At 42.5% G+C, this 27,174-nt stretch overlaps 1 protein-coding gene across 5 annotated transcripts in view; it reads right to left on the bottom strand.

Moving 5' to 3' along the window:
• Nucleotides 1–11,246, bottom strand: part of mcrs1 (microspherule protein 1) — a 31,456-nt gene extending 20,210 nt beyond the window's left edge. For 2 of the 5 annotated variants that reach the window (XM_069905592.1, XM_069905591.1), the window contains exons 1-5: nucleotides 11,148–11,246; nucleotides 8,688–8,824; nucleotides 5,998–6,148; nucleotides 3,577–3,715; nucleotides 1,391–1,534 (exon numbers count right to left, since the gene is read on the bottom strand). In XM_069905592.1, coding sequence (XP_069761693.1) covers nucleotides 1,391–1,534; nucleotides 3,577–3,715; nucleotides 5,998–6,148; nucleotides 8,688–8,748 — 495 coding nt within the window. In that variant the 5' untranslated portion in view covers nucleotides 8,749–8,824; nucleotides 11,148–11,246. Of the gene's footprint in view, nucleotides 1–1,390; nucleotides 1,535–2,431; nucleotides 2,493–3,576; nucleotides 3,716–5,997; nucleotides 6,149–8,687; nucleotides 8,825–11,147 lie in introns of those variants that run through there. The other 3 variants (XM_069905590.1, XM_069905593.1, XM_069905594.1) reach the window with 3 other exon arrangements.
• Between the last annotated feature and the right edge of the window lie 15,928 nt (nucleotides 11,247–27,174).

Genomic DNA, 27,174 nt, shown 5'->3' with positions numbered 1-27,174 from the left:
CCCCAATTCTGACAGTTAGTTATAATGGAATCCAGAAAGATAAGCAAGGAAGATTGCAGCTTTTATTTTGTCGAGCTTGGTGATATTAATCATCCCAGTGCCCAATGAATCGCACTCATCTACAGTGATGAAATGCTTTGGTTATGGTCAGAATTAACTCCTAACCAAGTAAAGACCTGGACCCACTGCAATTTGCCTACATCGCTCCATAGTAGATGCAATCTCACTAGCTCACCACTCAGCCCTGGATCACCTAGACAACAGTAACATATACATCAGGCTACTTTTCGGCAACTACAGCTCAGCTTTTAACACTATTATTCCCTCAGTGCTGGTCAACAAGCTCCAAATCCTGACCCTCTGCACCCCCCACCCCCGCAACCCCCCACCCCCGCAACCCCCCACCCCCGCAACCCCCCACCCCCGCAACCCCCCACCCCCGCAACCCCCCACCCCCGCAACTGGATCCTTGACTTCCTCATTAGAAGACCTGTCTGTACAAATCAGAAACAACGTCTCCTCACTGATCATCAACATGGGCGCACCACAAGCATACGTGCTTAGCCCACTGCTCCACTCACTCTACACCCACGACTGTGTGACAAGGCCATGTACAAATTTGACGATGACTTGCCGATGACAGTTGTCGGCAGAATCACAGACGGCAATGAGGAAACGTACAGGAGGGAGATAGATCAGCTCGTTGAATGATGTCTCAACAACAACCTTGCGTTCAACATTAGCAAAACTAAGGAATCGATTGTGGACTTCAGGAGGGGGAAATCAGGAGAACACAAACCAGTCCTCATCAAGGGGTCAGGGTCAAGAACTTAAAGTTCCTGGGTGTCAACATCTCTGAGGATCTGTCCTGGGGCCTCTATGTCAATGCAATCACAAAGACAGCTCACCAGCTGCTATACTCTGTGAGGAGTTTGAAGAGATTTGGTATATCACCAAAGCCTCTTGCCAATTTCTACAGGTGTATCGTGGAGTGCATTCTGGTTGGTTGCATCACTGTCTGGTACGGAGGAGCTGATCCACAGGACAGGAGAGTTGTGAGTTCAGCCAGTACCACTCCACCGAGAACATTTACATGAGGTGGTGTCTTAAAAAAGCAGCCTCTATCCTCAAAGACCATCCACTACCCAGGCCACGCCCCCTTCACTCTGCTGCCATCGGGAAAGAGGTACAGGAGCCTAAAGACGAGCACTCAGCGACACAAGGACAAGGACAATGAACCACAGACACGGCCTCACTTCCTCTTCTTTTGCATTAATTTTTAAAATATTTAATAGCAACAAATTTTGTGGCATGTTCATGACAATAAATTCTGATTTTTTTTGATACAATATTTGTGAAATTAAATTTCTCCCCATCCCTGCTACTTTACCTGCAAAACAGCATTTATTAACAACAAGTCATCTGTTGGTTTCCATCGTCCCAGATCTTTTGTGACTTGAAGTGGCTGCTTGTTTTTCTTTAGCCGTTTGACGATGCTGCTGGGGGCCAACGGTACTGTTGCGGATTTTGAGATCTGTTTTTTTTAAACAAAGACAGGACTGTATTGGTCAAACACTTGTCTGCATGGGACGTTTACCCATCAGATTAAACTTCTCATCTAACAGGCAAGAAGCAGATAGATAACAATTGAAGAATCAAAGCAGAAGATGCTGCAAGTATTCAGCAGGTCAGGTATCAATGCTGGAAGGTCGTCGACCTGGAACTCAACTCCGTTACACTTTTCATGGATGGTTCCCGACATGCTGAGTACCTTGTTTTTTTTAATTTCAGATTTCTGGTATCTTGGGTGTCAATTGGGCAGAAGTTTGGAATAAAACAGAAAATACTAGGAATTTTGGAAGAGACTAGATCAGTGGTTCGCAAACTTTTTGTTTCCACTCACATCCCACTTTAAGTAATCCCTCTTCCATCGGTGCTCTGTGATGAGTAAGGGATTGCTTAAGGTGGTATGTGAGTGGGAAGGGAATCACAGCTCTAGACCCATTTATTACTGAAATATTCTGCTTGAGAAAAATTTCAATGGCCCATTTCCTTTGGAGTTCTGTCCACAGTTTCATAACGAGTCAATTAGGTATGAGTGGTTTTCAAACTTTTTCCTTCCACCCACATCCCACCTTAAACAATTCCTTACTAATCACACAGCACCAATGGCAGAAGGATTACTTAAAGTGGGATGTGAGTGGAAAGCAAAAGGTTGAGAACCACTGGAATAGAATTACAACTGGAACATTAGATTTATTAGAATTGGCAGCCAATGTGTTTAACTCTCTGAAGAGCAGGTTTTAAATAGTGGAGAAGGGCTGTGCCCTGCACAAGGTTAATTTGTCAGGCACAACTTCTTTACAGCTGATTATGCAGAATTACAGAACTTCACTACAACTATGTACAACTTATTAAAGGCAATAGCTACCTTTGTGACTTGAACTTCACTCCTCTCTTTTTTTCCTCCCTGTTCTACAACATTGATTCTGGTAAATGGGCAGAACCAAATATTAAGCAACTTTTTTGTTTTATTGAACTGTTGTAAAATTTACCAACAACAAACAGTGACTCATGTGGATTCTCCCCACCTCCCCCGACCGAGTACGTTGGTTTCCTCCCAATTGGTTGGTGGGTCAACTGGTCACCATAAACTGCCCCCATCGTATGGGCAAGTTGCAGGATTTGGGGAGATAATGGGAATGAGGGGAGAATAAAATGGGACTGACAGAGGATTCGTGTAAATGGGGTGCTTAATGGTTATCGAGAACTCGATGGGCCAAAAATTCCCATGCCATACGATGATGACAATCCCAGCATGGCTGGACTCTCCAAATAATTTCCAGCCTTGATTTCAGGATCCGTTTCCTTTCATTCATCAATTAATGTTTGATCATTGATCAGAGTGGTTAGCTCCAGGAAACGCAGCGTGGATTGGGAATGTACAGCTTGAAGAACCGGGAGGGGCTACAACGTGACCGAAGGATTCAAGAAAATGCCAAGTTCAGGTCCACGGAGACTGTTCCAAGTCCTTCTGCAATTTCCCACTGCCACTCCAAAGAGTTTGTTCGCTCTCCCCATGTCTGTGTGGGTTTTCCCTGGGGGCTCCGACTTCCTCCCACCATTCAAAACGTACCGGGGGCCTGTAGGTCAATCGGGTGTAAATTGTGCGGCACGGACCCGTGGGCTGGAAGGGGTTGTTACTGTGCTGTATGTCTAAATTTAAAAATGTAAGCTAACACTATTCAGCATAATGTCAAGGCACTGTAAATCAATAGAAATATTTTGTGTTGTTTATTTAACTAAAGGGGAATAACATTCATAAATTTGGAACACATTTCTCTATTAATAGTTTATTTTGAGCCAAGATAAAAAGGAAGGAAGAAAAATTGAGGTCTGAAATAAAAACCAAATGCATGGAAGTAAAAAGCACATCAGAATAATCAGAGGAAAACCAGGCCAACGGGGAGTCTGTGATCAAACATTAATCTTTCCTTATTTTTTGTCTTTCCACATCCCAGACCTGCAGTGTTTTTTTCAGCATTTTGTCCTGAGTATTTTTTATTTAAATCATACCTTTTTCTTCTCATTGGATGATGGTTCACTGCCAGAGTATCTTGCAGGTTCCATCCCAGTTGGGCCCTTTGCCCGAGTGGAAGATTTAGCCAAGCTGCTTTCAACTAGCTCATCATCAAACTTCTTGCGCTTTATGGATCTGAAAGAAAGGAACAATGCAAGGATCTGCCAGGAAAGAAAGGGACAGAACAAAGAGGCACTGTTGGAAAAGGAAGGTGGGACAAGCTGCTCCAGTTCGCAGAATTTCTGCAGATTCAGAGATTGAAATCTGAGCCATTGTCGGAGGGAAAGAAATTGCTCTCATGTCTTGGTATGGAGACATCAACACCCTGCACTTTGCTACAACCCAATATAATTTTTTTTTTTTTAAACAGGTGAATGCGGCCTCAAGTAGAGGCGTGAAGGCCTTCTCTTTGTTAACTGCAACGGGAAGTGGCTTGGAGGTTGCTTCAAAAAGTGCAAAACCACTCACAGTTCATTATTCACAAGGAGTAAAAGAGAGAGAAAATGTTCACAGTGCAGAAGGTGATTTTTCAAATTTGGGAGTGGGAAGGCAACTGAGCAAGATTTACCGATCATGCTACAACTTCTTTAACATTGATGGTGCAAAAGCTCAAAAGATATTAACAAACATACTTAAAATTCCCAGCAGAGGCATCTCTTACCTTGGACTGGAGATCTGGTCAAAATATATACACATACACAATAAAGTTGAAGCATATTATTCTCAGCTCTCAATGGCTTATTTCACATATTAAATAACAAATCCACCACACAAATTAACATTTAAGCCGATCATCAGGCATCTCCACCTACACGCACTCGAGTTTTCTTAATATCCCTCTTTCACTCCTTTACATCTTTCACGGGTGGGGGGGCGGGGACAAAAAAATATCAGATTGCAAATACATTGTTCAGTGATCATGAGCCTTGTGTCGAGTCCTTGCAGGAGCCTTACTCATCCAAATGCTGTTCTACGTGGCATTGGGAAAATCCAAGTTCAATGTGGTTCCTGCTGGAACAATCCTCAGAACAAAGCCGTTCTGAAGATTCTCTATTTGGCCTGTGTTACTGTAATGGGCCAGTGGGTGCGATGGAGAAGCGTGCCCCTTCCAGCTTGCTACTCTGCAAATTCTGCTGCCCACGTGACCAATAAGTGAGAACAGGACTAAGCTTTGCTGTGATTCTCTTGTCAAGCAGTCCAACAACACTGTCACTCTTGAAGAAGTTACTCAAGTGATATCACAAGGCTGCTAACCACCATTATAAAGAAGAAATAAGCTTATACTGTGCCTCAGGGTAGGGGAGGTGTGGATGAAAGAAGAAATAACAATGAAAAATATTAATGATTTCATCCAGAAGTACAGTATGAAAAAGCTTCCATATACTACTGAAATACGCCATAAAGCTTGGGCATTCATTCATATTCCTTCCCTCACTTTGAATGCCAAGACTTGGGTTTTAATGCACAACATCTGTCTGTACTTTCACTGTTGTTGCACATGGTTGATTAAATGAGTGCGCACTTCACGAAATGTTACACAATTGTGACTTCAGAGTGGGTCAAATCACAAGGGGTGCAGTCAAGGTGGTTTGGGGTGGGATGAATTAGCAAAAATAGGAAAAACTGTCGAGGAAGCAATCCTTCCTTCCCTTACTCACAACCACCCCAGTCCCACAAGCAGCCTGGAGTGCTCATCACCACCAATAAAAAGAGACCCGAGAGAAGGTCACTCAATAAGAGAAGTCCGACGAGGGGAGAAAATAAAATTAAAATTCAGATAATTGCATCAAGTTAAATGTGCATGAAATTACAGGGGAGAGGGAAGAACATTTAGCAACAAGCTATCACTGAGTGCTGAACGATCTTCGTTCTCACTTAATTAATTCCACCAATAAACTTCACATTTTACAGTTAGTATAGTTCAGGTGAACCTAGTCAATCTAGTCTCATCCTGTATCCGTGGAGGCTCACTGGTTCATTATAGATCCTAGTTTAATGGCAAGGATTCTGTCGCAGGCACTTCTGCAGTGCAAGTGAGGTACTGTACACACCTCATGAGGTGTGCACACCATTTCCCAAGGTGGCTTCACCCCCCTACCTTTGGGAAATGACATCCAACAAAATTAAGTGGCCATCGCTGCGAGGTTTTGTTGCCAAATTTCTCTGAGAACCTGGAAGCGAGTGTGCACGCACAATCCTTTTACCTCCTCGGAAGCATCAGCACTCCACCCCATAGCGTAAACAGAATGCAGAGTGTCGGGTGAGAGTTTTGGGTGGGGTGGCGTGGGGTGGGGGACAGGGGCGGCAACACATATTGTAGAACCGTTTCAAGTAGAAGTGGCACTGCAATATAAATAAAAGTGTAAAAGAGCTCGTGGGTTAGCTGAAGAGGCAGAGCATTTCCACCCCTGCGTTACCTGGATGAGCTCCTGCGTTTGGGAAGTAGGCTGAAGGCTTGAGTAGCGGTACGTTTCTGTGCCGAGGGGGACTGGTCCCCATCAGATCTCCCCACAGGCCCTGTCGACATAAGCTTTGTCCCAATAGTACCCAGTGTACACTGCTGCTCAGCTTCAAAAAGGAAAGAGAAAGCGTTGCTTATTATTTCATTTTAAAATAAAGACGAGCTTTACCATCCACATGATCCAATACACAGCCAGGCAACACGATTCCAGAAAGATTTAATTACTCAGTATAATGTGGTGACGCTACACAATTTCTGCATTCTTCTAAAGTACACACTATTGATTACTTATTGTATTGAAGCTGTTAACTCGCGTGACTTTGGAGAGGTTTGTTTTCCAAACCTCTCGCTCATCCCATCATTCCATTATCTCCCAAAAGCTGACCATTGCTGGCATAGAGTTCAACGGGCACCACTTGCCCTTTGTAACCTTGCCCTGACTGCTAACTTGTCAGTGGGAAGAGTGGAGCTCAAGGAATTGTCATCAAGCATCCCTCGCCATCTCCAGCAGGGCAGCAGTCACTGGAGAGCGGGTGAAAACCCTCTCTCTAGCTCAGAGCAACAAGTGTTGCACCTCTTCTGCCACTCAGTCCGATATCAGCCCATTGCAGCACAGAGCAGCAAGCAAACCTACAGCCTACCAGTGGATGAGGTTTCTTCTTGGGGGAAGAGGGGCCAGAATGGACACAGTAATGGCTCACTGGAAATTTCAAGATATAAAAATTGAAATGCATGAAGACAACCTTTCATTTTAATTTAAAGCATATCCAAATGGAAGAAAATCTTCACTAGAAATAAAAACTTCTGAATAGCAGCACACAATAGGAAGTTAACCAGTATTCACCCTATTATCCACTGCAACTCTCAAAAAGGCTAAAGCCTGCCATTCCAAATCACTCCTCTGTTTAAAAGACAATCAAAAGTTGCTATAATCCTTGAACAACTCATTCCTCACACAGAAACCACAATTTACTATTAGAGTAGTGGCCCATGACCCCACAGAGAGAACAAGTTTTCCAGGTCAATCCGCTGCACATCTCTCAAACAAATTTTTTCCGGTCTCCTTCTCTGACTTCTCAATGTTCCTGAAGCCATCTACGTCATCATCACTAGAAAGGACACATTTCGTAATGTCCAGAGCGTGGGTTATTACACAGACCCATAAAGCTGCTTCACTTGAACTTCCAGTCCACCTCCCTTCTCAATCCTCAACTATCTTTGCATCAACGAAATGCCACACTCACCCATGAACGTACTCGATGATTTGATGATTCACACTCCATTAGCACAGAGAATTTCTCATCTCAGTGCCAAACAATCAACATCTCACTCCAAGATCGAGTCCCGGTTCTCCATTCTCCAGCTTTCTCAGCATTTACCCTGTCAAACCCTTGCAGAATTTTCTGACGAGATCTCCTCTCAAACTTCAAAGAATAGAGGTTCATTCTACAAACAAGATAACCCACTCAGCCCAGACTTCACGTGAACTTGGGGACTTTGCAGGAGAGAGTTAATCAATTTTGCAAGCAACAGTCGAAACCCTGAGTTTTCATTTTCCTCCCTAACTCAATGAATGCAGAGGACAAGTACCTTATCCACAAATGCCCAGCTAACTCAGTACAGAGGAGGGATCCATTATGCAGAACGCAATCAATGCACAGGTTCACTCTCAGGTAAGATTGGCATTTGATCACTTCATTTGCCACATCTTGCAACTCTGATCTACCCATCTTGAGCAATTACTGCGGTGTTGGGGAATGGCAGAAGATATAATAAATGTCAAGGCCCTGGAGAGAATGCAGAAAAGATTTATTGGAACAATACCAGAGTTAAAGGACTTTAGGGACACAGAGACCAGAAACTAGTGTCACTCTCCTTTGAACTGAAAATGTAAAGTCGAGATTAGATAGGAATGAATAGCTGTGATCAAATAAAATTGTTTCCAGTGGCAGAGGACACAGATTTTAGGCAGTTAGTGAGAAATCCAGAAGCAAGGTGTGGAAATATTCTTTAATGCAGCAAGTTGCAATCTGGACCATCCAAAAGAAAATTGAATACTTCGAGTATAAAAACTTCTACAATTATGGCAAAGGAACAGGGAAGTGGAACTAATTAGAAGCTCTTTCAAGGAACCGGCACAGGTACAAAGGCCTCCTTCAAATGATTCTATATGCTGGAACGAAATGGCCCACAGCATTAAATGGATCACAGACCACTGAACTGAAGTAGCAAATGGCCGAAATAGTAACTAGTACAAGCTGCATCCAGAGTGTCCAAATAGTCTCCATGAACCACTTTAGTGGTCATGGAGCCTTGTGTGTGTGGGGAGGGGGGGGGGGGTGGGTGTTAAGAACAAGGCTTAAATTCATGTTCCCAAAAATTTGCAAATTTCTCATATTGCTAATAATAAGATATCAGTGTTCTGTTTCAGGATTATCCACCAATGAGACAGAAGTGTCTCAACTCTCCATTTCCAAACTTGCAAGACAATAAATATCTACCATACCAAATCAGCAGTGGAGGGAATGGGCTCGATTAATACAGTTCAGAATTGAACGTGGCCATTATTCGGATATCCCCAAGCTTCATCAGTCTTTCCACAGGCTAATAAAGCACCCATTCCTGAAACACCAGGGTGTTCAATACCTTTATCTAAACTTCTTCCTTCCAGAAGACAACTAGTCTGACTAGCTGAGGAATTACTCATTATCCGTGGCGGCCAGATACACTCAAGTCACAGTTGGGAGCTTTCCATGTGCCTCGTTAACCAAGAGATTGTGGATCTGCAAAATAAAATTCAGAACCAAAACTTAAAATCAGTGATTAGAAATCAGAAATCACATTCCTTTGCCTTCCTTTCCACTTGGAAGATGTATCAAACTCCAAGAGATGTACTTACAAAGAGGATCACTAAATGATAAAGCCATTCAGTCAAATTAAAGAAGGGTTGAATGCAATAATAATCGAGCCGGTCCCACTGGCTTCCTCCTACAGCCTTTTAAATTTAGCTCAGCATTTTCAACTGAATTCCATTCATCAATATCTTTTGGGCAGATCTATATCATGATATCTGCAGGAAGTTGAACCCTGTAAGCAATGTCTTGAGATCTCATAGTAAAAACAGCTATTCAAATGGAAGTCCTTTTCCCTCTCCGTTCACAGAGCCCTCCCCCTGTTTGCTGCTGTGCCCTCCCTCCCTTATCCACCTATTACTTCCTGCCTGTGGGACCGTGTTCCTCCCCCCTCCACACCATTTTGTTCGAGCGCCTGCCTACGTTTTGTTCACACCTTGAAGGGCTCAAGCCCAAAACATTGGTTATGTATCTTGTCAATCCCACATTACCTCTCACTGTCTTAAAAGTCGATAAGGGAGACCAACCAGAAACTACGTTCTCTCCCTCCAATCTCCTGCTGATTCACCAATGGCCTTTTATTACAGAAAGTCTATTTTGCTTAAGTGGTTTAGCATAATTGTTCGTTCACAAACAGAAAGGCAGTACAACTCAAGAAAGTTTAGGGGTTTAATGGCTTGGCAGCCATCGTCACTCATTTTTCCACTTTGCCCATTGCAAACAGCTAACAAAGGGGATAGCTCGCATGCAGCATCAACACTGGAATAGGTCTATTAATTTTGCAACCAGATCGTTCAATATGTGTAAATTTGTAGCGAGAACAAATCTGATTACAAGGGTGGCAGAGTTAGTACACCACTGTTACAACGCCAGTGACCTGGGTTTGAATCCCATGCTGTCTGCAAGGAGTTTGTCTGTTCTCCCTGTGTCAACGTGGGTTTTTCCTGGGGGCTCCGGTTTCCTCCCAACCTTCAAAGAAAGTAGCGGGAGGTGTAGGTCAATTGGGTGTAATTGGACAGCACGGGCTCGTGAGCCAAAATGGCCCGTTACTATGCTGTACATCTATAAAAAAAAATGGATACCCACATAAATTAAAAATCCACATGCGAAAAAAAATCATAAAACAAAAATTAAAATCCACATCATTTGATTTCATCAAATTTGTTCAGGTACACATTTGCTTCGGAAATGCCATGCTTCAATTAATGCCTGAACAAATTAACATCAGGAGAATGTCGTGTGATAAAAGTCTCAGATCTGGGAGGGGGGGGTAGCTGGAGTAACAGCACTGCTGCCGGTGTGGACCCACAGAGAGCAGGGACCAGAGGCACAGCACTCTCCCGCGGGGTCCAACTGCCCAATCTAACGGCCATCGGCTCTGTATGGGCTTTATACTGCCTAAAAAAGGAGCTGATGGTGGTTTACTTTAGAATACCGTGACCGTGGGGTCTGGGCCCAAGATGGTGACGCCTATGATTGGCAGCAGCCTCGAGGGGTTGCAGATTCTGGGAAAGCAGAGAACTAGTGTAGGCCACGAGAAAATAAGGATTTCACCCCTGCGACCCACGGCACTGTGACGGACCAGTGAGGGGCTCTGTGGCTGAGAAACACACAGGTTATGGGATGCTAATGAATGTGGTCAAAGGATTCACACCAGGCTGTGGACAAGTAAAGACTGGCTGTAGGAGTACCATGGGTACTCCTATCAAAGATTCCGAATCATATCAAAGGTTCGGATCTGGAGCTCGGGTTGCTGATGGTTTGGACTGAAGTCTGTGTGGCTGCAGGAACACTGGAGGCAAATCCACATGACTCTGGGTGGGGTGGGGTGATGTGGATAACTCTTTTTTTGTTTATTTCTCTGACTGGAAGAGGCATCTCAGGCAACTTCAGCCGAAGGCACTTTCAAAAGACACTTTTTTAAAAATTCCAGGACAATAAAGGAATCTTGAAACCTTCTCACGGGCACCCTGATCCCAAGGACTTACATCAGAGGAAGCTGCAGATCAGATTTGGAATGACTTGTTTCAGGATCATAACAGAGACAGAAACCTAATTGATAGCTGAAGCAAGAATGCTCAGAATCGCGGCCACTCGAAGTTGGAGGCCGGAAGTCAATGATACTTCCCCAAGGATCTCATGGGGCAATATTTAGGACATTTACGAGCTCTAAAAGAAAGAACGAGGCAAAAACAACACCATCGGCATAAAATTCAGCAAAGCACATAACTCAACGTCAAGGTAGGGAACTTACTTGCTGCCGCAAACGATCAAACTCCTTCGGCTGATCCACAGCCACGATCAACAACTACTTCCGGGTCACAGCGACGAGGGGATAGAATTATTTTAATTTTTTTAAAGGGACAGGCTCATTCCCTCCTCGACTCAAGGGAATTGGCGTGGTTTCCTTGAAATAATTCAGAAAATTGTTGAAATATTGATAATCATTTCCGGGTCACGGTGCAGACTGTTCTTCAGGTGGCGGCCGAGCTCGGTGTGGAGGTAATGGATGTTGCAGTTCGATGTAATCGCTTTTCGAAGTTGACTTAGGAAACAGGCATTGTTTTTGCTTTACTACTTTAAAGGATCTACTTGGAGATTTCTTGGGAGAGTGATCTGTTTGTGAATCACAAGATAAGGCAGCAGAAGTAGGCCTGACCCTCCCCCCCCCACCCTTAAAACGAAGTCTCTTTGTCACAGGGTATGGGAGCAGAATGGCCCATTGTGTCTGCCCCACCATTCTAATCATGAGCTGATCCATCCTCTCACCTGTCACCCTTGATGCCCTGACTCATCAAATACCTCTCAACCTGATTTTTCTGATCTATGTTTTAGATGTGGGGAAAAAACAGGTACTTTCTTACATTCTACTTGGTCATGTCTTTGAATCAGAACCTAACAACTCAACTCCAATCAACCCGAGACCCCAGCGACAGCAGCCGCATAAGGTGTAGCTGACTCAGGCGCTGACTCCCCGGAGCACTGGCCCGAAGACGTCATCCTCCCAATCAGGAGGAACAAATGCACATTCCACCCTATGGGGTGGGGCGATCTCTCCTGATCCAGCAACCCTGGGTCATTGAGGTAGAGGGCCGGAACCCGTGGACAAGTGGACCTGTCATCTTGGACTACACAGGAAGATGAAGGAGACATCACTGGAGGAGTTGAAGAGGAAGATATTTTCCTGGCTCCGGGCCCAGACACATGCCGCTGCCTCCTCCGTGAACCGGCTGCCGGGACAAACACCGGCCACTCTGTCCGGGGCCGAGACTCAGAGACGTGGCCAGGAATCCTGGGCAAGCATGGTGTCGGCAAGTGCAACGACAACGGGCGCTTCCTGTTTGAGCTCTGCGCAGAACAGCGGCTTGTCATTACAAACATCCTTTTTCAGCAGAGGGACAGCCTGAAGACTACCAGGATGCATCCCCGATCCAAACACTGGCACCTCCTGGACTACGACCTGGTGCGAGAAAGAGACAAACGAGATGTGCTCCACACCAGGGTCATGCCCAGCGCGGAATGCCACACTGACCACCGGCTGGTTCGCTGCAAGCTCAACCTTCACTTCAAGCCAAAGTCCAGGAACAGTAAAGCCCCCAGAAAGAGGTTCAATGTTGGAAACCTGCAGTCAGACGAAGTGAGAGGAAACTTCCAGGCAAATCTCAAAGCAAAGCTCGAGGATGCAATCCGCCTCACGGACTCGTCCCCTGAAAACCTCTGGGATCAGCTGAAGACTACCATACTGCAATCCACTGAAGAGGTACTGGGCTTCTCCTCCAGGAAAAACAAGGACTGGTTCGACGAAAACAACCAGGAAATCCAGGAGCTGCTGGCAAAGAAGCGAGCTGCCCACCAGGCTCACCTTGCAAAGCCATCCTGGCCAGAGAAGAAACAAGCCTTCCGTCGCGCATGCAGCCATCATTAGCGCAAACTCCGGGAGATCCAAAATGAGTGGTGGACTAGCCTCGCCAAACAAATCCAGCTCAGCGCGGACATTGGCGACTTCAGGGGTTTTTACGAGGCTCTAAAGGCTGTGTACGGCCCCTCACCCCAGGTCCAAAGTCCACTGCGCAGCTCAGACGGCAAAGTCCTCCTCAGCGACAAGATCTCCATCCTCAACCGATGGTCAGAACACTTCCAATCTCTTTTCAGTGCCAACCGCTCAGTCCAAGAATCCGCCCTCCAGCTCCCTCAACAGTCCCTAAGGCTAGAGCTGGATGAGGTCCTCACCCGGGAAGAGACATATAAGGCAATTGAACAACTGAAAAGTGGCAAAGCAGCAGATATGGATGGAATCCCCCCCCCCCCAGAGGTCTGGAAGGCTGGCGGCAAAACTCTGCTTGCCAAACTGCATGAGTTTTTCAAACTCTGCTGGGACCAAGGAAAGCTGCCTCAGGACCTTCGTGATGCCATCATCATCACCCTGTACAAAAACAAAGGCGAGAAATCAGGCTGCTCAAACTACATGGTAATCATGCTGCTCTCCATTGGAGGCAAAATCTTCGCTAGGATTCTCCTAAATAGAATAATACCTAGTGTCGCTGAGAATGTTCTCCCAGAATCACAGTGCGGCTTTCGCGCAAACAGAGGAACTACTGACATGGTCTTTGCCCTCAGACAGCTCCAAGAAAAGTGCAGAGAACAAAACAAAGGACTCTTCATCACCTTTGTTGACCTCACCAAAGCCTTCGACACCGTGAGCAGGAAAGGGCTTTGGCAAATACTAGAGCTCCTCGGATGCCCCCCAAAGTTCCTCAATATGGTTATCCAACTGCACGAAAACCAACAAGGTCGGGTCAGATACAGCAATGAGCTCTCTGAACCCTTCTCCATCAACAATGGCGTGAAGCAAGGCTGCGTTCTCGCACCAACCCTCTTTTCAATCTTCTTCACCATGATGTTGAAACAAGCCATGAAAGACCACAAAAATGAAGACGCTGTTTACATCCAGTACCGCACGGATGGCAGTCTCTTCAATCTGAGGCGCCTGCAAGCTCACACCAAGACACAAGAGCAACTTGTCCGTGAACTACTCTTTGCAGACGATGCCGCTTTAGTTGCCCATTCAGAGCCAGCTCTTCAGCGCCTGACGTCCTGTTTTGCGGAAACTGCCAAAATGTTTGGCCTGGAAGTCAGCCTGAAGAAAACTGAGGTGCTCCATGAGCCAGCTCCCCACCATGACTACCAGCCCCCCCACATCTCCATCGGGCACACAAAATTCAAAACGGTCAACCAGTTTACCTATCTCGGCTGCACCATTTCATCAGATGCAAGGATCGACAACGAGATAGACAACAGACTCGCCAAGGCAAATAGCACCTTTGGAAGACTACACAAGAGTCTGGAAAAACAACCAACTGAAAAACCTCACAAAGATTAGCGTATACAGAGCCGTTGTCATACCCACACTCCTGTTCGGCTCCAAATGATGGGTCCTCTACCGGCATCACCTACGGCTCCTAGAACGCTTCCACCAGCATTGTCTCTGCTCCATCCTTAACATTCATTGGAGTGACTTCATCCCTAACATCGAAGTACTCGAGATGGCAGCGGCCGACAGCATCGAATCCACGCTGCTGAAGATCCAACTGCGCTGGGTAGGTCACGTCTCCAGAATGGAGGACCATCGCCTTCCCAAGATCGTGTTATATGGCGAGCTCTCCACTGGCCACCGTGACAGAGGTGCACCAAAGAAGAGGTACAAGGACTGCCTAAAGAAATCTCTTGGTTCCTGCCACATTGACCACCGCCAGTGGGCTGATATCGCCTCAAACCGTGCATCTTGGCGCCTCACAGTTCGGCGGGCAGCAACCTCCTTTGAAGAAGACCGCAAAGCCCACCTCACTGACAAAAGACAAAGGAGGAAAAACCCAACACTCAACCCCAACCAACCAATTTTCCCTTGCAACCGCTGCAACCATGTCTGCCTGTCCTGCATCGGACTTGTCAGCCACAAACGAGCCTGCAGCTGACGTGGACATTACCCCTCCATAAATCTTCGTCCGCGAAGCCAAGCCAAAGAAAGAAGAAAAAAAGACTTGGTCATGTTTCAAATTGAAACCCTTTGAGGAAAATTTAAGAGTTTGACTAAATCAAATTATTGGGAAACAATTGCCTCTTAAGTCCAGAATTGTTTCTCTTAGGAAATACTGTGGATGTAAGACTTGAAATGAGGCTGTCGAAGTACCAATTCGAGTTTTTTCAAATTGCATTGGCAATAGCCAGGAAATGTATTGCAGTTACCTAGAAGTCTGATTCTCGTTTGGAAATAGTCCGTTGGAATACTGAAATGCTTAGTTATGTTCCCCTGGAGAAAATTACTTAAAATTTAAGGAATAAATACAACATGTTTTGCAAGTATGGAAACCTTAGCTACAAAGTGTAGGGTTCAATACTTAATAAATAAAATATTCTATTAATTTTTCTTCCCTTCATTTTTTTTCCTTTTATTATATAGACAAAAATAATTGGGCCCTTTTTGTTGAATTGAATTCCGGATCTCAATTCATTCCCTTCCCTTTTTTCTTTCTTTCCTTCATTTAGCATTTTTATGGGGGGTTAGGGGGGATATTTGGAACATCTATCAATGATTAATTCACATTTAATTATTTATGTGATGGTAATTATGGTATTGTTTGTTGATAAAAGCAAAATAAAATATTTTTTTACGAAAACAGTCAACCTCTGCTTTAAATATAGAATCACAAGCCCCTTTTCCACTGGCACCCTGTCCCGGGAATTTACTAGGAATGGGGCCAGTGGAAAAGGGACACTGTCCTTACACCAGCATCAAATGACATCATATCATGCCGGAGATTAATCGCCCCTACCCCCTACTCATATCCCCGGCATTTGCTGATGACGGCGTGCTGATAAAACCAATGGAAAAGGTTCAGAAGAAAGTCACCTGTTTCCAGTTGAAAGTAGAACACTCTGATCCCCAGTGATGAGTGTGTTCAGTGAAAAAGCAATTAGTGTCCCAGTCAGGGGTGACCCAGTGGAAATGGCACAAAGGGCTTCCTATCCTGGGGCAATGCATGGTCATTTAACTGGGATGCCACTGGAAAAGGGCTAGAATTTATTGTCATGACCAAGTCATGAAATTTGTTTTTTTGCAGCAGCATCACAGTGAAAACAGTCATTTCATAACCATCTTACAACATTACTATTGAAAAAAAATAACAATAATACTGCACTAAAAGTAAGGCAGTGTCTTTGGTTCATTGATTATTCAGGAATCTGGTGGCAACGGGGGAGAAGCTGTCCTTGTACAGCTGAGTGCTCGGCTTTAGGCTCCTGTATCTTTTCCCCGATGGTAGAGTGAAGAGGGTGGTGGAGTCTTTGAGGTTAGAGGCTGCTTTTTTAAGACACCACCTCATGTAGATGTCCTTGATGGAATGGAGTCTGGTGCCTGTGATGTCGCAGGGCAAGTTAACAACCCTCTGGAGTTTATTCTTGTCCTGAGAGTTGGTGCCTCCATACCAGACTGTGATGTAACCATCCAGAATGCTCTCCGTGATACATCTGGAGAAGTTTATGAGAGTCTTCAGTGACATACCAAACTACCTCAGACTCCTCACAAAGTAGAGCCACTACAAGCCTTATATAACCATATAAACCATATAACCACTTACAGTACAGAACAGGCCAGTTCAGCCCTACTAGTCCATGCCGTAGCAAATCCCCACATTCCTAGTCCCACTGACCAGCACCCGGTCCATACCCCTCTAGTCCCCTCCTATCCATGTAACGATCCAGTCTTTCCTTAAATGTGAATGCATCAACATGGAGGCTCCAGGACAGATCCTTGGAGATGTTGATACCCAGAAATTTGAAATTCTTACTCCTCCGATCTCTTTCATCTGTTTCTTTTAAAAACAACAATCCATTAGTGAAGTCTCTTGGGCACTTTCCAAAGTTTTTGCAAAGGTCCCCAGGAGCCGTCCTGTCTGGCTTGAGCAGAGCTCCAGTATTTTAAATTAGATCTTTTTTGAGGTGTTTGTATGCAGCTGAGCTCTGAGACTTTGTGTCTTAATATTGTTTGTCAGTCATGCCTTGGCGTGCTGCAAATGGCGTCAAGGCAGCGTGGGCGGGACAAGGCCACAGTCCCGAGGAGCCAGTGTTCGCAGGTAGACAGTTATCCATCAGCTGGCACGTTCAAGTGACAGAAAGGTATCCTCTCCGCGGCCACCTGAACGTGCCAGCTGTACTCCCCCAGCCATGACTGCCGGTGCATGGTCTTCCATGGAACACCTGAAAGTGCCTTATGTAATGATCTTTCAGGTTCAGTCAAATATAACATCATCCGCAAACAAACTGATCTTATGTTCTTTTCTGCCTGTTCTAAAACCTTTAATATCATTATCAGATCTAATCAATTCTTCCAGAGGCTCTATTGCTAAATTAAATAATGAAGCTGACAAAGGACATCCTTGTCTACTTTATCTAGTCAATGAGTAAGATTCTGATATTTGCCCATTTGTTTCCATTTTTTGCTTTAGGTCCATTATATAAAGCTCTCATCCAATTATTAAATGTAGGTGGTATCCTAAATTTTTCTAATACTTTAAATAAAAAGTCCCATTCCAGCCTATCAAACGCTTTTTCCGCATCCAAAGTAACTGCTACACTAGATTCTTATCTGCGCTAAATGTATTATGCTCATTAATTTTGTCACATTATCTGCTGATTTTATTTTTTTAAACAAATCCACTTTGATCCTTATTTATTAATTTAGGTAAATATTTAGCTATTGCTAACATTTTAGATATTTTGTAATCCACATTCAATAATGAAATAGGTCTATATGATGATGGTGTTAAAGGATCTTTTCCTTTTTTCAGAATCACTGCTATTATTGCAGTCTTAAATTATTCTGGTAAATCGTGCGTCTCTCCCACCTGATTCCATAAAAGGAGGAATTAATAACTCTTTAAATGCTTGATAGAATTCTGGGGGAAAGCCATCTTCTCCCGGGACTTAGTATTTGGTAATGAACCAAATTTGGTAATCTCTATCAGAGTAAATGGAGCAGCCAATACTCTTTGATCTTCTAGATTTAATTGAGGTAAGTTCATTTGAGATTAAAAATCTTCTATTTTATTGTCATCCTCTTGTTACGGAGTCCAGAGGACCCCAAAAACCAGCACCAATAGATATGCACCACAACACAGGGTTACTTAAACAAAAGTTGATTTTAATTATATTTGAACAAGAAAACAGAATTAAACTTTAACTTTTTACTTAACCTACCTAACTACTTAATGCCCCTCTAATACTAAGCACAGGTGTGTGTAATGTATATTTATGATTAGAAAAGTTCTTTGGATCACAGTCCAATCTCACTGGTTCCAGGCAATTCTTGTACTGTGCACAGAAGTTGGCATTAACAAAGTTCACCAGTCTTTGGTGCTTAACAGGCAAATGGTTACCACTCAGGAGGGTTCTTGCTGGTTTTCAGAGAAAGATTCCTTTTCCACGACATCTGCAACTGATTCCTTCTCAATCAGTCTTGCTGACGAAACTTACCCCCCTTCAGGGTTCTCCAGATGATCCTTTTTCTTTCAGGTCACCTTTCACACTGCCAATCTTCTCCTTTGACCAAGCAGCCTTCCAAAGTTTGCCAGCTTTGTCCTTCTGGAAATAATTTCTGGCACTCCTCTCTCTGTTTCACACCCTTCCTCTCTGAGAGCAAAACAGTTATCTGCCTGCAAAGATCACATGCTCAACCAGGCAAGCTATTGTCAATACTTTGTTGCCTCCTACAAAAAGCATTCTGCAAAAGTCCTGCAAATGTTCTATGTTTTAAAATGTGTGTGTGCAAGCTGCTCTAACAATTCCTCCCAAACCACCTCTAAATGCTCTGTCATATTATAAAGCAGTGTTTCTCAACCAGGATTCCCCAGAACCCTAGGATTGCGCAAGAGGTCACTAGGTGTTTTGTGAGAAACAGTGATAATGTATTTTTGTTTAATTTTATATTCATAATTTTACTGTACATGGATGGCATATTGTTGGAAAATCCTTGGTTATTATAATAAAGGCTTCAACCTCATATTATTTAAAATGAAAACCTCGGTGTGAGGTCTCATAAATGAGCAATATGATTTTTTTTGCATTGCCAATAAATTTGACAAAAAAGGGGGTCATTTCTTTCCTTAAACAAGTTATCCGAAAAATATATAATGTTTACAACATGAACTACGATAAAAATATAAAGGAGATAGATATTAATAATGGTATATAATAATTTTTATCCAGGGGTTCCCTGAGACATGAAAACTATTTCAAGGGTTCCACAAGGGTAAAAAGGTTGAGAAACGCTGCTCTAGAGATATCAATTTTTATGAAACCTTTAAAATTTTTATTTATTTCTTGTGATTTATAAGTAATTTGTTTTGATTCTTAGTTTCTATAATTGCCCGAGATACTGTTCTGTTTTTAATTGCCATGCAAGGACCTTGTGTGCCCTCTCACCCAGTTCATAATATCTTTGCTTAGTTCTCATTATCTCTTTCTATTTTGTTTTCAAAGACTTATATGGTAACCTCTTATTTATCAATGCTCATCTTTTATCCTCACTTATTTGTCTATGCAAATCCTTTTCTAAATCTGTTCTTTTTCAAGTTGTTCTACTTTTTTCATATAATCTTCCTTTATCTTAGATGTATAGCTTATTATTTCACCTCTTAAATATGCCTTCATTGCATCCCATAAAACAAACTTATTCATTACCGAATTAGAATTAATTTCAAAGGAGATCTGTATTTGCTGTTTAATAAACTCACAAAAAACTTTTCTTTTTAACAACATAAAATTAAACCTCCATCTATAAATCGATATCTCTTTATCCTCCATTGATTTTGCTAAGAATAAAGGTGAGTGATCCGACAAAATTCTTGCTTTATATTCAACGTTTTTAATACTTCCTTGCAATTGTGCTGATATTAAGAAAAAAATCAATTCTAGAATAAGAATCATGTCTATTAGAATAAAAAGAATAATCCCTTTCCCTTGGATGAATTCTCCTTCATCAATGATAATGTAACTTTAGCTGCTTTACTTCTAATAACATTTCTACAAGATCTATCCAGTAATGGATCAAGACAAAAAATAAAGTCCCCTCCTATTAACACATTTTCATTAGCATTTGCTAAATTTAAAAATGTTTCCTGTGTGACAGATTATGTTCTATTCTATATTGTATATAGATATGTTTTAAAGGAGATAAATTGTGGCAGGTTTTTTCAGTGTAAGTCACATACAAACACTTCAAACCCGATCTCATTTAAAATACTAGAGCTCTGCTCAAGCCAGATAGGCTGGCTCTGAGTGCCTTTTCAAAAACTATGGGGAGTTCCTGTAGAGACTTCACTAATGGATTGCTGTTTTGAAAAACAACAGATGAAAGAACTCAAATGATTAGATTCAGAGCTTCAATCTGTCTGAGGGCAGTTTGCTGTCCTAAGAGGGTCATGTGGTTTTGAAAGTAGAGAGGGTCAAACTGGCTTTTCACTGAGAGAGTGAGAGAGAATTCAGTTCTACAGTTCCACAGTTCAGCAGCTGGGACTGGAACAGGACAAGCTGGCAACTTGTGGAAAAACACCATTTTGAAGACGGGTTGTGAGTTCTAAGTCCAGCCTGGTCAAAGCTCATTGGTCTATACAAGAGGAGAGGACTAGCTGCATAATGTTTCACTTCAAATAAGGGAAACAAAAAGGAACTCTGTGGTGACCTGAAAAAAAGAGGTTATCATCTGGAGAACCCTGATGGGGCAAGTTTCTTCGGCAAGACACTGAAGTAGCTGATCGGAAGGAATCAGTTTGTTTGTATCCAGCAAACAACAAATATCTCTCTGAAAACTGACAAGAACCTTCCTGAGCCATAATCATTTACCTTTCAAGCACCAAAACCTGGTGAACTTCATAAATGTTAAATTCTATGCACAGTATGCCTGCAACCAGTGAACTTGGAGGAATGAGAAGTGAGATTGGACTGTGAATTAAAGAACTTTTCTAAACTTACTCACACATTACATACACATGTGCTTTGATTAGAAGGGGGTTAAGTTAATAGTGATAAGATAAAGTTTGATACTATTTTCATGTTTAAAGATAATTAAAAGCAACATTTGTTTAAGTAACTATTTGTCTTAGTGAATATCTATTGCTGCTGGGTTTTGGGGTCCTCTGGGCTCGTAACAACTGTATAAATTTCTCACCATCTAGATTTAGTGCATATATATTCAAAAAGGTCCAAAATTCAGAAATAAAATTGACAATGTACCATTATGTATCTGCCTACTGAATAGGTAATAATATTTTGTATCTTAACTGGAAGATTTTTTTATTAATCAGAGTTGCTACCCCTCTTTCTTTAGAACTAAATGAAGATGCTGCCAAATATCCTACCCAAAGATGCTCAGCTTCAATCAGTTATGTCTTGTAAAAAAAGCTATCATTTTTATATAATCCAGTAATTTTTTTCCTTTTCACCAGGTTTTAATCCATTAATATTAATACTTACAAAATTTAACATTTCACCCATTGAATGTTTAATAATAATACCATATCCCACTCATACCTCATCTCTTCCAACTCCTAATTCTACTACATTACTATATTCAAGACTATTATTACTAACTACTCCAAGTGAAGCACAAAAAAGTGAAAAGAAAGAAATCCTGTAAAGAAAGAAAATATAAAGCCCCCTGTTAATGTTATAAATATACAAAACAACATTACTCCCCTCCATGTAATGGGCAGTGACCTGTGCCACAAATGCACACATGAATTGGCAGTTATCAGCCCCTCCCTCCCTGCTCTCCCGAATCCAGGATTTTACAATTTTATTTACTTGAACGATCGCCCCTTATGTTACACATACTGTAATTCACAGTGTCCTTCAAATTGCACTTTGCTGCTCAGCAATCATCTCCTTCACAGTGAATATCTGGCAAAGAGTCAAATTATTGTGTTGCTTTTCTTGGTTCAACAAAAAAACTTGTTCTGACCTCCTGGAACAAAGATTTTCAGGATCATTGGATATCGCAAAACAAAGGCATAGCCTTTTTTCCACAGAACGTTTTTAATTTGATTGAATCCCTTTCTTAAACAATTCAAAACTATTATCTGGATAAAAGAAAATCTTATTTCCATTATATTCTAAAGGATTTTGTCTTTCCTTTGCTTGTCTTGCTGCCAATTCTAAAATCTCTCTTATTTAATAATGAAGGAGTTTTACCAGTGTTGGACATGGCTTTTGATCTGGTTGCGATCGAGGTCTTAGAACTTGATGTGCTCTCTCTATCTCGCTAACCTCCTGAAATTTATTAACTCCAAAACTTTGCAGAATCCAAAAATTTGTTTGTTATCATCTCCTTCTTTAAGTTCAACAATTTTAATATTTCTTCTGCTAAAATTCTCCAAAGCATCCATTTTTTGGGCCAGTTGATCTTGTTTGCATATTTCCCATTTGTTCTTTAATTGATTCAATTTCAAATTCTGTTCCTTAACTCTTTCTTGCTCTCCTTCAAATACTTTTTGCATATTTACCACTACTTCTTCTACATGTTTAGTTCTAGCTTCTGACCACAGCTCCAATTTGCTTCATTTCTTTCATCAAAGCCTTCATTGACCTATGCAATTTGTACATATTTAGAGACTTGACAACTTTACCTTTTCCAGCTTTTAGCAGTCTCCTGGCTCTTTTTAAGCCTTCTTCTTCCATTCCTTCTTGTTCCATTTGTAGAACTCATTCATCATCACTGGAATCCAATTCTTCATCTGATTCCTCTTGCAGTCTATACCTGCTTCCTTCTCATAGCACTGTCCCTATTTTATTCGCGGATGTGCTGCTTCTTGCGGGTCCTCCGGCCATTGTTGGAGGTGGCTCAACATCACAACGTCTAGAGACACTTCAGTTGTCACCTTTGTCGAACAGGTCGTCACTTTTTGGACAGCCCCGGATCCATCTTAAAAGGTGTGAAAGGTAGGCCTTTCTTCTTTGTCTTGCTTTGCTTTATGTTGCTCTTCTTGTGAGCTAGCAGCAGCTTTGTCCTTTGGAGACATCCTTAGGGTGTTCTCTGTTGGTTTAAATATTACTTTTTCCCTATTTTACCTCTGTCTCTCCTTTTTTTACACTTTTTTTTAAACTTTCTTCAGGAGATCTTGGTTTTACCAACCTGACACTATGTGATGCCTTCCCCCACCCCCACCCCCCATTTGCCAGGGTTCCTAATGTCATACCAAACCCCTGCAAAGTCCTGAGGAAGTAGAGTCGCTGATGTGCTTTTTTCACAATCCCAACACAGTGTGTTGGGTCCAGGAAAGATCCTCCAAGACGGTGACTCCCAAGAACTTAAATTTGCTCACCCTCTCCACTTTTGAACCCCCTCTCAACTTTTGATCCTCCAATGCATTGTAAACCTCTGGGTTTCCTTTCATGAGGTCAACAATCAGCTCCTTAGTTATGATGAGTGCAAGGTTGTTGATGGTGCACCATTCGGCCAAGCTTTCAATCTCCACCCTGTCTCAACATCACATCCCTGTGTAAAGGTTAAAACCTTGTGTTTTTTCACTCTTAGTTAACTTTGTGCCTGAATCTTTAAAAAACTATTGTAATGTTACCATAATGACTATGATGTAATATGTCATAATATCCTCCCAGACTAACAACTTGCTCATTACTCGACAACATGTGAAGGGAGCGAGAACATGATAAATTTTTCTTTGAATTTTTGTCTCTTTAAATTTGTTTATCTTTATCTTTTGTGTCGCTTTAAAGTTTATCTATCTTTATTATACAGTAAATGCTTTGTTATTCATCGATATGAAAGTCTTAATGCAAAGCTATGCAAAATGTTTATCTGTTTTATCAATGAAGCAGCAATCACAGAGTTGGATTTGTAGGATTAAAGAGATTGAAATTTGGAATATCATAGCTCACACTTTTGGAAGCTGATACTTTGAAATTAGGATATATTAGAATAAGGAAAGTGTCGTCTATACCCTGCTCTTATATGCTATCCCTCTAGAAATTAATACCAACATTGCATTCACCTTCTTCACCACCGACCCAACCTGAAGGTCAATCTTTAGGGTATCCTGCATGAGGACTCCCAAGACCCCTTGCACCTCAGAATTTTCAATAAATATTTCTTCTACCAAAATTCATGACCATACACTTTCTAATCCTTTGCCTCGTAGATTTATTCCACTTAAATGTTCACGAATTTTCCTTTTGCAAGTCTATTTTCACTACTTTATTAAAGTAATATATTGAAAATTACAATAACTCAGGTTTTGTTTTTGCTTCCTTATATCTGTAATAAAATAGGTCACTTGGCTACTCAAGCCTGCCCAAGTTTCATTTCACAGAAATCCTGGAGAAACATCTCTGTTTTTCCCACAATCACAGCATCTGCAGACCTTCATGTTTCTCTCCAAGTTTCATCTCTTCCAGTCCCTGGTGCTCTCAATTCCCTGATCTTAACCAAAAAAAACATTCTCTTTAGTGACCCAACCTCCACAACTCTCCAGGGCGGAGAATTATGGAGATTAATCCACCTCTGTGAGGAGTTACCACGCACCTCCATTTTCAATTATTCAAGGTTCCTTTTATTGTCATGTAATAATACATAAAAATGTGATATACTTTAAAACCTTTTGTTGGTCTAGTCTCCATCCCTGGCCAGTTTTCAGTCTCTTTAATCATGTGCCTTCCAGTTCTTTGCTTATATCTTCAAGAAGAGCTCAGGCCTGAAATATCAGTAATATATCTTTACCTTCTATGGACACTGCGAGACTAGCTGAGTTCTTCCAACATTTACTGTGTGTTTTTATTTGAACTTCTCCTGTAAAGCAAACAAAGAGTAGCCATGAGCATTGCCCAGCACCCCTAACAATAAGAGAAAGAGAAGCAAAAGAGAGTCCCTTCGGAGTCACTGAGTGTCCATGGATTTGCCTCCAGTGCACCCACAGCCTCTGACTCCTAATCTTGCAACAGTGTTCACTCATTTGAGATTCTCCCACCAATAAAAACAGATATGATCTCACATATTCTTCCAATTGTTTTAAGATCACCTAAGTTACTAATTCTCAAAAAATTGAATTTTATTTTTATTGTGTTTGTCTCATTTGGTAACATTCTTGCTTCTGAGGGTTTAGGTCACAACTAACTTCAGAAAAATGGCTAAGACTGATGGAAACCTATAGTGTTGAAACGCATTTTTCAAGGCCCATTTCATCATGCTCCTAGCTTGGCTCCCTAATTCTATCCACCATCAACTTTAATTATCCAAACTACCTGTATCCAACTTTATTCCAAGTTTCATTCACCACTACAGTGGGACCCCAATTTAACATGAATCCAGATAATGCCATTGAACCCTTTTGTTTTGCTCTTTCCGGAAGTGAACCTTTTTCAAAATGGAATGCACTGTTAGAAAACAAAAACTTTTTTCCATGAAAGATCAGCTTCATGCACTTGACACAATCAAGAATAAAAGTCAAACCCAAGTTGCACGAGACCTCAGCATACCTGAATCAACACTTCGTAGCTAGAAATCTTAAGAAGATAAGTTACGAGCGTCGCTTTAGAAAGTCGAGAAAGAAGTGGGACTAAAGGCCAAAGTCTGCAGTTCATAGACATCACCAGGTGCTGAGTATCCTCTCTGGTGATGCTCTGCCAGGCCTCTACTGCAGCCACCTTCAGCTCCTACTTGTTTTGGGGACTTGTCCCCTGACATTTTCTCTTCAGCATATAGAAGGCATGTTCAATTGGATTTAGATCAGGTGACTGACTTGGCCATTCAAGAATTTTCCAGTTTTGAGCTTTGAAAAACTCCTTTGTTGCTTTAGCAATCTGTTTGGGGTCATTGTCTTGCTGTCAGATGAAGCCCCATCCAATGGGTTTGGAGGCATTTTCGAATCTGATCAGATAAGATGTTTCTATACATCTGAGAATTCATTTTGCTGCTATCATCAATGAAGATAAGTGCTCCAGTACCTGTGGCAGCCAGACCTGTCCAGGGCCATAACAACCCCACCACCATGTTTCACAGGTGAGGGGGTATGATTTGGATCTTGGGCAGTTCCTTTACACCTCCACACTTTGCTCTTACCATCACTCTGATACAGGTTAATCTTGACCTCATCAGTCCACAAGACCTTTTTCCAGAATTCTGCAATCTCTTATAAATACTTCTTGGCAAACTATAATCTGGCCATCCTGTTTCTGTGGCTAACTAGTGGTTTGCATCTTGCAGTGTAGCCCCTGTATTTCTGTTCATGAAGTCTTCTGTGGACAGTAGTCACTGACACATCCACTCCTGCCTCCTGAAGAGTGTTTCTGATCTGGCAAACATATGTTTGGGGATTTGTCTTCATTATGATGAGAATTCTTCTGTCATCAGCAGTGGAGTCTTCCTTAAAATACTAGACTTACTGCGATTATGGAGCTCACCAGTAAACTCTTTCTTATTAATAATATTTCCAAACTGTTCATTTTGGTAATCTTAAGGTTTAAGCAATGTCCCTTATTGTTTTATTTTTTGTTTTACAGCCTCATAATGGCTTCTTTGAATTTCTTTGGCAGAATTCTGGTCTTCATGTTGAAAAATGGCAACTATAGACTCCAAAGGTGATCAAAAGCTTAGAACCAAGCTCAGCTCTCTTATCCCTGCACCAATGAAGCAATTAAACATCCCTGAATAACCACAAACACCTGTGAAGCCAAATGTCCCAATCATTATGGGGTCCTCACGCCCGGCCCAAGCTGGTGTTCCACACACAGCTGGCTCACGGCAGCCCAACTGGCCGCATCGAGGGCTTCTCCGATGTGTGGGAGCTCTACGCCAAGATCGCTGAGGTGTTCGGCATACCTGCCTCTGAAGTGCATGCTATCATCTACACCATCTATGACCTGGTGGACCAGCTGGAGGACGTGGGGCTGCAGTGCCAGATCCGGGAGCATGTCATCAGCATCGAAGGAGGGGCAGACAGGAGAAGAGGTAGTGCTAACTACTTGGGCCCGAGGGTTCGGACCAACTCCGAGCCTAGCGCTGAGCTCAGCTGTTGATGTCTGTTCGCATCTCTTCCTCCTGGATTGCACCGAGCTGCCGCGCTTGCAGTCCGGGCCGCTGGAAGGAGAGCGTCTCGGAGCTGGGGAGCAGAACAAGGGCAGGAAGGAGTCAAACCAGGATTCAGTTACGGATGGAGCTCCCTACTGGGGGTGGATCTGTGGGTTCAAACCACCTGCCTTCTTGCAGGTTTTGCCTCTTC

This window comes from Narcine bancroftii, chromosome 12 (genome assembly GCF_036971445.1).
Source record: "Narcine bancroftii isolate sNarBan1 chromosome 12, sNarBan1.hap1, whole genome shotgun sequence".
Classification (NCBI taxonomy): Eukaryota; Metazoa; Chordata; class Chondrichthyes; order Torpediniformes; family Narcinidae; genus Narcine; species Narcine bancroftii.
This window is presented reverse-complemented; position numbering and strand designations above follow the sequence as displayed.